General features: G+C 46.9%; 1 protein-coding gene and 2 non-coding genes across 3 annotated transcripts; 2 read left to right on the forward strand and 1 right to left on the reverse strand.

The window, feature by feature from the left end:
* Nucleotides 1-101: 101 nt before the first annotated feature.
* On the reverse strand, nt 102-8,962 carry Fcgr2a (Fc fragment of IgG receptor IIa). The gene is made up of 6 exons (XM_005348787.3): nt 8,598-8,962; nt 4,049-4,174; nt 3,353-3,373; nt 2,439-2,696; nt 1,359-1,613; nt 102-833 (listed from the first exon to the last, which is right to left on the reverse strand). Exons 2-6 carry the CDS (start codon nt 4,131-4,133, stop codon nt 649-651), a joined length of 804 nt encoding a protein of 267 aa, XP_005348844.1. The 5' UTR covers nt 4,134-4,174; nt 8,598-8,962; the 3' UTR covers nt 102-648.
* A 483-nt stretch (nt 8,963-9,445) lies between these two features.
* Trnag-ucc lies at nt 9,446-9,517 on the forward strand. The gene has a single exon. It is a non-coding gene; the product is annotated as a tRNA-Gly (tRNA).
* Nucleotides 9,518-9,873: 356 nt separating this feature from the next.
* Trnae-cuc lies at nt 9,874-9,945 on the forward strand. The gene has a single exon. It is a non-coding gene; the product is annotated as a tRNA-Glu (tRNA).
* Nucleotides 9,946-10,367: the final 422 nt, after the last annotated feature.

Below are 10,367 nucleotides of genomic sequence, written 5' to 3' on the forward strand. Positions count from 1 at the left end.
TGTGGTAACATCTTGGAGAACATTGAGAAGTCTTTAGACAAGGGAAAGCTTTGCAATTATTTTGAGCGAAGAAGTCACAAAAAGGAGATCCTTAGCCCAGATTGATTTTTGTTTTATTGCTGGAGGTCAAACCTAAGACATCATGTAAACTGAATAAGAGTTCTGCCACCATTCTTCGCCTTCTTTTTTCTCCTTTTCTTATGGAAAAAAATGTACATTTTAATTTATTTTGTGTAGAGAGAGACAGTGAGCCTGTCGTGGTGGGTGTGTGGAGATCAGAGGAAAGCTTTCAGGAATTTGTTCTCTCCTTCCGTCATATGCGTCCCAAGGACAAAACTCTCCTCTTGTTGGCAGGCTTAGCCACAGGTGCCTTTTCCTGGTGAGCCATCTAAACACACACCTATACACTCCCCACCCAGCCTACTTTTGTTGAAATAGATCTTACTAAATTATCAAGTCTAGACTTGCACTCACTCTGTAACCTAGGCAGGCCTTGAACTTGTGATCCTCCCGCCACAGCCTCCTAAGTAGCTGTAATTACAGGACCACACATCAGGCCTGGTCCTAAGTTGCTTTCAAAGGAAGGCTGGGGTGGGGGGGAGCTGAAAAGATGTTGCTGCCATTGCTGTTCTGCCATGTGATGAGATGTCATTTGCCCTCAGGAACCTGACGCTTTTTGACTGACAGGGATTTCCTCCAGTCCTCCACCGGGGTTTGAAGGTTTCTCCGTAAATAGAAATAAAGGCCCGTGTCCACTGCAAACAGGAGGAACATCATGAGGCAGAAAGAGATGTGGTACCAAAGTAGAGAGATGGCAAGTGCATCTGCTGAACCTGGTAGGAGAATCAGAAGAAATGAGCCATTAAGACAGTATTCAGAATAAACTGTGAGGTCCCTAGTGCAGAGCCTTTGTAAAGTCACCACACCGAGTACTTAAAGTAAGGACAAGAGCAGATAAATAAGTCAGGGAGCCTTAATGGACTTCTTAATCTCTCGGTCTTCCCCCATATGTTGATAGATCTGAATTTCCTAAAGGGCGACCACAGCCACATCTGTATGAGATACAAGAAGTTGCACTTCAGCTCTTAGGGATGTCTAGGGACGCAGGGAACCCATGCAGCCATGACAGGGCTCTGTTTCTCTGCTGCCCCGCAGTCCTGCCACCCGCCACCCGCAAGAGAGGAACTCTGGGCTGGGCCCACTTGCCCTCACCTGGCAGGGCCTTCACTGCTCTCCTCTTTGCTCCCAGCCCAGTTTTGCTGCTGTGACATTCCTAGAGCTCCACTTGGGATTGTACAACTTTAGCCTTTGTCCGTCTCCTCCTCTCCCTTTCCAACGTCCTGACAGAGGCCCCGTACCTTGGACAGTGATGGTCACAGACCTCGACTTGTATTGTCCCTTCCCTAGGTATCCTGTGCAGTGGTAATCACCGCTGTGGCTGTGATTTGCTTTGGAGATGGAGAAGGTGCTGTTGGACTGACGATATTTTATAGGTTTTCCATTCTGGTATAATGTGATCTTGTTCAGGGGTTTGCTCCTCCAGCTATGGCACCTCAAGATGATGGTTTCTCCTTCCTTAAACATGAGTTGAGGGGTCTGGAGCAGCAGCCAGTCTGGGTGACACAGAAAGACCATCGGACTCAGAGGGCCTGGGCTCAGCTCTGAGACCCAGTCTGAGCGACACAGAAAGACCATTGGACTCAGAGGCTCTCTTGCCTTGGCTATACTGTATATTCCAAATGGGGGGGCACACAAAAATAAGGATTTTCAATATTTATACTATAAAGAAATGAAAAACATGAGGTCATAAATGTGCCTAATCCAGTTTAAGAACCGAACAATATACACACAGAGAAAAATGTCACACCATGTCCTCCACAAATACATGTCATTTTATACAGCAAACAAAAAAACAGTTTCAAGTTTTTAAAATGACTTTATACGCTTTTACTTCAGTTGGGGATAAAAAGTCATCACACAGCCTATCCTTATCTGCATGATTGACAGACACGGTGCCCTACCCTTCATCTCTGGCCTCGGTTTCCAGATTTCAGTTCTTCCCTTGGAAACCTCACTTCCTGTCTCCTCACACCTGTGAAGCCTGCTCCTGTCTTTGCAGGCCTCATGGCCTCCGGTCTCCATGCTTCCCCACACTGCCATCACGAGAGTGATGTTTATGAAGTACTAACTTCCTTCTGTTTCTGTCACACCAGCCTTGAACCTCTTGCTCAATTCAGACTGAGCCAGATAACAGCTGTCCCCTCCGACAGTCCTAAGCAGAGTGGGTCAAAGGGGAAACTAGTGATCAAATGTCTTTCCAGCAAGTTCTCACCGATGTTTCCCAGAAATCAGGCCACCCCTTTTCTTGTAAACTTCTGTCCAGTAGGCAGAGCCCCATGGCCTGGTATCCCAGCTCCTTCCTGGGCCCATCTACTAACCAGCAATCACTTCCAGTTGTACAGGGTCGCTGAGGATGTTCTCCTCCAGTCTGCACTGGTATTTTCCACTGTCATTGACTGTGGCTTTAAACGTGTAGTTGGGCCCGACCTGGCTCCAGAGAGAGCTCCCATTGTGGAGCCACTGGGTCGAATAGTTCCCAGGGTTGTGGGTCCCTTCGCACTTCAATGTCACACTGTCTTCCTTGAGCACCTGGATCCATGGGGGCTCAAGTTTCACCACGGCCTTCGGGAGATCCGCTGAGAGTGAGAGCAAAAAGGAATGTGAACAAGTAAATTCTGAGAGACGGAGGATTCCAAAGGGGAGCCCAGGGGCCAGAGAGTCCCTGTCATTGACCGAGTAAAGATCTGGGAATGCAGGTGGAGCTCTGTGAGTTCGAGGCCAGCCTGGTCTACAAGAGCAAGTTCCAGGACAGGCTCCGAAGCTACAGAGAAACCTTGTCTCAAAAAACAAAAAAATAAAATAAAATAAAATAAAAAGATGTGGGAATGATAATGATGACTCATGACTGTCATCTAGCAAGGGAAAAGATGAAGCATTTATGAGCTGACTGTGATATATAATTAATTCAAGACCACCTGTGGGCAACTTAACAAGTCTGTTTCAAAATAAATTTTTAAAGGGTTATAACTCAATGGTGGAAGCATGTATAGCACACCTCAGGTCCTGGGTTCAATGTCTAAACCATTAAAAAAAATTGTGTACTTGCGCTGGTCTCTTTCCCTTGCATTGTTGGAGAATCCAGTTAGAATATTACTAAGGATTCCTCCAGGCCCTGTTGTGAGAGAACTACCCAAGTCTGCTCCTTGGTAGAAGAGACTTTTCCCTACAAAGTAAACACAGCATTTGATGGTAAGGAAATAGTGCCATGAAAACAAGGGAGGCACAGACTTACCAGTCTGCTGGTCTGCAAGAGCTGTAAATGAGAAGAGAAGGGGTCAGTGTGGAGCAGCAGCTTCAGGTGAAAGCAAATAGGATCGTGTATAAGGAAAGCTGGGATGGGTTGGGAGCCTCTTCCCCCACCTCAAGAGTCTGTTTCTAGTTATCTCTCTCTCATACCCTTCTCGCCTCGTCCTGCCAAGGGGTTGCCATGGCTGCAAAACAAGTATGAATGTTTGGTGCAAGACAGACTTCCCAGCAACTGTAAAGGAATCTCTGAATTCTGAACTTGAAAAATACTAGGGCAGTAAGAAATTAGAATCCTGTTGTTGTTGTTGTGACAGGGTATCACTATGTAGCTCTGGCTGGCCTAGAACTCACTGTGTTGACAGACTAGCCACTTGCCTCTGTCTCTTAAGTGCTAAGACAAAGGTAAGGATCACCACACCCAGCTCTTTTTCCACAAGGCTCCACGAAGCCAGGTTGGCTGGAATTGGAACTCACTACAGCTGAGGCTAACGCTGAACTCCTGGTTTCCTTGTCCCCACCCTGCAAGTGCTGGGATTATGAGCAGGTACCATCAGACCTGAGTCTCTTGCCTTTTTAATCTCCCCAGCTTCTAAACCACGTCTGTCCCGTGCTGCCCATGTCTCTAAAGCCCAGACTCTAGGAAAAGCTGACGTCACTTTATTTCAGAACGACCCCTACTCACCGAACAGCAGGAAAATTGTCAGTGGCTGAAGGCGCCATCGGCCACCAGAATGTCCATTCTGAAACATCTGTATCTCCAGAGTCATTCAAGAACTGGGTCAGAGTCTGAAGGGCTTTAGGAGACGAACTAAGAAAAGAGGAAGGAAATGGGCTCATTTTCTTGCCTAACCACCATAGGTCAGCAGACTCTGGTTCTGCTAACTTAGCGATTGCTGGTCAGACAAGATGTGGAGTCTACTTGACAGGCAGGACTGTCTACATGTAGCCACTTGTTATGCCCTTGGGGAAAATCCCGAGCTACTGTCTGCTGGTGAGGAAACTGGGGAGACCCTAGAAAGCAGAGCGCATCTCCTTTTAGTGCCTGGGGCCTCAATTTTGCGTTGCTCCCACAGTCCCTGTGCCGCCTCAGAGGCCAATGCAGTCCTAAGGGAACTTTGGCTGAGGTGAGCCAGGTGAGATAACCCGAACAGGTTACTGAAAGTCTCATCAGAACAACAAAGATCAGTTAAAAGTAAGAAAACAGTCCAAGGATATTCCTACCCTATATGCAAGAGTCTGACCTTGACCTCTACACACTTAAGAAAATTGTTAAGAGCTTTGGGGTTGGTTTGGTTTTTGAGACCGTTGTCTCTCTACGTAGCCCTGACTGACCTGAAACTCACTACAGAGACCAGCCTGCCTGTGCCACCTGAGTGCTAGGAATAAAGGTGTGTGACACCACGCCCAGAACAAACACAAAGTTTTTAAGTATAAAAAGTAAATTTGTTAATAAAGAAACAGCAATAGCATAAATGCTATTCAAAAGAGGAAAATGGGAGCTGGCAAGATGGCTCAGTAGGTAAAGGCACTTATTACTGTCGCGGCCACCCTCGACCCGCAAGGATGATGCAACCAACGGAGCTCTTCTCACTGCAGTTTATTCCAGACCTTTTACAATTCTCTCATTTTCTCCCCCCCCCTCTTTCCTTCCTCTCTCTCTCTCTCTCTCTCTCTCTCTGACCTCTCTCTTTTTCCTCTCTTTTCTCTTCCCTCTCTCCTTGACCTCCCGGGCAAACCTCTCCCAGCCCTTAAGTAGGCATGGGCTGCCAATCCCAGATTGCCAGGTGGGCACTGCCCATAGGTCCACGCATATGCAAGCAGCTGATGATCATTGCGTGATCAGGCATAAGTCATACTTTAGCCATAGGAGTTGATTATACATCTCCATCAGGTGTGACACCACGCAGCTCGCTACATATTACCACGTCTGATGGCTTGAGTTTCACCTCCGGAACCTAAATGGTAGTTGGAGAAAACTGATTTTCTCTGTGCTCTAAACACACACACACACACACACACACACACACACACAATAAATGTTTTAAAAAAACATACATTTTTGGTCTATATACTCATCATCTACACACTACTGAGGCCAAATATGTGGGGGGTGGGGATAGTTTCCATGCCAAACAATTCTCCAACACCATCTGGGGTCCTACAATTTCAACTCAGTTCTGACATTCTCTCCCTGGAATTAACATGATTGTTTCACAGAGCAGATAACCAAAGTCAGGAAACTTAAGCATGCATGTGTAGTTGTCACGTAAGTTGACAACAGAGCCCTTCTGTGGCTGAAGGCTGGCTGTTTGATGATCTTTCCTTTTGTCATGTCTCAGGATAGTCATCTCCCCCCACCCCCCGCAGAATTGTTAATGCTTTAATGCTTTATAACCTTTGTCCCAATGTTTCAGTATTTCACACTTTTTTTGGAGTTCCAATATTGAGCTCGAATTCCTACATAGGGCCTGAGAAAGCTGGAAGAGAAAAAAAAAATAAAAGAAAGAAAGGGGGAAAGGACATGACTCCTTTAAGAGGCTCTGTTGTAATGGTACACAAAGTAGAAATGGCAAGCTAAGTAAAACCCGCATGCCACAGTGTGGGGCACCAACTTCCTAGAGGCAGGGTGGTTGAATACAGCTCCCAGTTGAACACAGCCTCACGGGGTATAAAGTTCTGCTTTCATTGACCTGAGTTGGGTGGAGTCAGTTGCCAATTCAAAGCCACTTAGCAGTTTAAAGGTTTGGCTCACAAGGCTAGAGACACACAGTAAAGACAGGTCCAGAAAGGGGGGGGGGGGACTCTAAACTACAGTGTGTTTAAAAATGATGGTAGGCTTAGGAAAGAATAGAAAATGTGTATAGACAGTCTTAGAAATAAGTGAATAATTTAGAAATAATAAAGCCTTTAAAGAAAGAGTAAAGTAATATAAAAGAAAAAAAGCCACATAAAGGTGAAAAATGTACTTTGAATTTTTTCATTGCTGCTGAGAGCTATGGGACTGTGAGATGGACTGCCAAATTCAACCAGCCTACATACTTTATGGGTGCCTTAACTAAAATGGAAGTCAGAAAATGCATTGCATTGGGAAGGGGTTGTGGCGGCTGACTGGTCCCCAGCAAGCGGTGTGGGCAGGCGGTGGGTGGGAGGCACAGATGCTGCAAGTCTCCAGGACTGCTGGGTCCCAAAAGCAGCCAGTCCCGAGCAGGGACAGTGCACGAGACCACGCGGTAGGTCTCCATGTGACTGGAGCTGGCGGGCAAGAGAGATGGATAAACACACCATACAGAGTAAAGTTAGACATTTATTAGATGGTTTATGGAGGGAAGGAAAAAGGGGAGAAGAGGAGGGAGAGAGAAAGAGGGAGAGGAAGGTGAGAAGTGGTGAGAAAGGCAGAAGCTGCCTCTCTGAGCGAGGGATGGAGAGAAAGAGCTGAGGTTGCAAGCAGGAAGAAGTGAGAGTGGCTTGTCTCTTAAAGAGACAGAATTACATTGTAAATTTGTCATCATTTAGGGGGAATATAGAATAAAAAGTGTAGGCCCATATTTCTATATGGTGTGACAGCCAGGCTCCAAAGCCATAGGCCCCACCTGAGGTGGTCACATAGATTTCCACACAGGCTGTCGCTGCCCTAACAAAAGGTCAGGATATTGTTTTGCTCCTTTCTGTGTAATTTGGAGGATGCCTGATAGAGAAGTTAATTCAAGCCTACCTGCCACCTAGAGTACAGAGTACACAGGTAGTTGTGGACATGACTAAAAGCCATTCAACTGGTTACCTAGGACACAGAATGCTAATGTATTTACCCCTCAGTTTATGTTTTGGTATAAAGACTGTTTGGAGAATAAACAAGGAGGAATTCTTCAGGATGTGAACTCAGGACTTCATGAGGGACCATGGAGAATCTCCTTCCCGATAAAGCCATGTGAGTTGTGTCTTTATTCATGTGCCTCCACACCGGAGGAGCAGACATGTCTCACTGCCATGAAAATCCTTAGGTTATTAAACATCTTAAATGTTATATTCTGTAGATCTTTGAAATGCTTAAAGATCACCTATCTAAAACATATCTCTGTATGAGCTTAAAATCATACCTAATGATTACAAGTTTACTATAGATGACTAACTACTAACCTGCATTTCTTCATTATACATTACATTTTTAAATGAGCTGCATAGCACAATACCCCAAACAAAAGTAGAAACATATACACAGTATAACAAAAATAACTTTAAATTTGTACCAATATACCAAAGTCCATACCAATGTAAAATACTTGATGTTAATAGCTGTCTTTCTTAGTCAGGGTCCAGTGCTAGCCCAGACCATAAATGATTTCTCTTGACCAGACCTGTTTATGTTGTGGAATATTACTTCAACTGTGCAAAGGTGTATTACATTTGGTTATGCTGCATTTGTTTAATGATACAAGTGTATGTTACATTTGTTTATGCTGTATTTGTTTAATTGTGTAAAGGTGTGTTGTTGTTTCACCTTGCCTGCCTAAAACACCTGATTGGTCTAATAAAAAAGTGAACAATATTCTGCCAATAGCTAGGCAGAAGAGGTATAGGCAGGGATGGCAGGCAGAGAGAATAAATAGAAGGAGGAATCTAGGCTCAAGAGAGAAGTGAAGAAGGGATGAAGAGAACCAGGGAGAGAGGGACACACTTGGGGCCAGAAGTCAGGCAGTTGCCAGACAGACATGGAGACAGCAGAAAAGATAGATAAAAAGAAAGAAAGGTAAAAAGCCCAGAGGAGAAACACAGATAAAGAGAAACCGATTAAAATAAGAGCTAAGCTAAGGCCGAGCATTACAAACTAATGATTTGAGAGCTGGTTGGTGGCCCAAGAGAAAGCCTGCTATATTTTTAAATTTCCAAAAGCCTACATATATTGTTTTGCTTCTAACATATTTCAGTTTAGACTCAATTTTAAGTATTTCAAGGGGGTGGCTACTACATGTATTATACATCAAATATATAATCCTCTCACAATCTGTGTGAGCCGACCTCCGATGTCTTTTCTGTCTGTTCATTACAGCTCTTTTGGTCAAAGATTTCATGTAGAAATATACCTAGGATTCCAGGAATACAGCACTTTTAGGCTCGTGCCTAGTATTTGCTTCAGCCTACAATATTCAAGTCTGCTGCCTCAAGTCGGTGTCCCTGGAGTACCCAGTCCAAACACTCCTGGACACAAAAATCCCTACAGGACGAAATCCCTGTACCTTTCGAAATGTTCATACCACACCACTCAACCCCGACTCGGCGCAGGACCGCCCAGGTGTCGCACCAGCCTCTCCTGCTGCCTCGCAGTCTCTTCACACCTCTGGCGGCAGGGGGCAGATACTCGGTTGTCACACAGGGCTGCAGGTCCTGACGTGGTGGGAGAGGCGTTCCCACGGAGTCCGCGAGGCTTTTGTGTTTGGTCTGCACTGGAGAATGGCAGGCCTGTCCGAATGGGGCCAGCTTCACAAAAGCAGGGGTGCCATTATCCTCTTTAGTATAGTGATGAATACTCTTGCCTGTCACGCGGGAGACTGCGGGTCCGTTCCCCGATGGGACAATTTGCCTTTTTTTTTTTTTTTTTTTTTTGGCAACTCCGGGCCCTTTAAACCTTGGCCGCACACTCCAGGTCCAGAACTGTGTCCTGCACTCCACGCGCTCTGCTCCTGTTTCCAATCTGCAAAGAAAAATGCACATTCAGCATTGGATTAGCGGAATGTTTTACAAATGTATGCTAAACCCATTCAGACGACGGAGTACAGCTCAGATCTATCGGGAAGGGTGTGCTGGTGGTGCTGATGCTAGTGGTGGTGCTGATAGTGATAATGATGATGAACCCTGTTCGAGGACCCTGGTCCCTGTGGCTGTCATGGCGTGACCTGCCAGACCAGAATTGTAGCAGTCAGGAGGCACGAAGAGGAGAGGACCTCGGATAACCGGGTGCAGGACCAGAGCCAGGATTGGGGTTACAGTCAGTGTCAGCATGAAGACTACATAGGGTGTAAAGTGCTAGGAAACCCTGACTCATCTGCTATAGGCTAGCTGATGTGCACTACACACCATCGTTGTGGCGTTGGTGGTATAGTGGTGAGCATAGCTGCCTTCCAAGCAGTTGACCCGGGTTCGATTCCCGGCCAACGCACAGGGCCTGCTTTTTGCCAAAGTTCTGTCCCAAGATTGCAAGACCTATCATATCAACTGTCGAAACGACAAAACAACTGGAGAACCCTCTAGACATTTTTAGAATGTGACGAGCCACAGGGAAAGGGCCAAGCCAGGCAAATAACTAAAAGGTGGCACGGAAGCCACGGAGGGCTCCGCGGAGCTAAAAGGGCAGGGAGGAGCACGGGCAGCGATGGCAGGCTGCGATCTATCACGTGGGTGCGGAGGGCCAGCGGCTTATAGCCCGGCGGTCGGCTGGGGCGAGCGGCTGGCAGACAGATTAGCAGACTGGCTGAGATTCTGCGAGAGGCTGGCCCATCGACGACTTCACATCGCTCCCTGGTGGTCTAGTGGTTAGGATTCGGCGCTCTCACCGCCGCGGCCCGGGTTCGATTCTCGGTCAGGGAAGCTTCTCTTCTTCCTTTTCAAACCTCATTCCCTTGCGTGCCGATACTACGTCACCTTTCCCCAAAACCACATAATCTTTTGCCCAACACCGTCGCCGCGACACCCTGCTGGCATATTTGCCTCCGGACCTAACACCTCGCCCCCTTCTTGACACCTATCCTGCCCTTGCCCTGCCCTGCCCTGGCCTGCCCTGCCCTGCCCTGCCCTGCTCTGCACGGGGTGTGTGGGGGGGGGACTACCGCCACATCACCTCTCTTACCTTTTGCCCAACAGCTTTGCCGCCAGACCGTGCTGCTCCGCTCCACCAGTACATACCTACACCTTCACTCGCAAACCAACAGCCTGCAGCCTCACCGGCGCTCCCAACCCACACACTAACCACCCTTTTCTTTGCTTCCCACTCACGCCCACCGTCTTTTCCT

Source organism: Microtus ochrogaster, chromosome 6, assembly GCF_000317375.1.
Source record: "Microtus ochrogaster isolate Prairie Vole_2 chromosome 6, MicOch1.0, whole genome shotgun sequence".
Classification (NCBI taxonomy): Eukaryota; Metazoa; Chordata; class Mammalia; order Rodentia; family Cricetidae; genus Microtus; species Microtus ochrogaster.

What these genes read in the sequence shown, in the direction of transcription:
- Fcgr2a (XM_005348787.3), bottom strand. Translation starts at nt 4,133, where the DNA reads ATGACTCTGGAGATACAGATGTTTCAGAATGGACATTCTGGTGGCCGA. An exon ending in TCTTGCAGACCAGCAGACTG is followed by an intron (nt 2,697 to 3,352) that starts GTAAGTCTGTGC and finishes TCTCACTCTCAG; the next exon opens with CGGATCTCCCGAAGGCCGTG. An exon ending in TGTGACCATCACTGTCCAAG is followed by an intron (nt 834 to 1,358) that starts GTACGGGGCCTC and finishes TTCTCCTACCAG; the next exon opens with GTTCAGCAGATGCACTTGCC.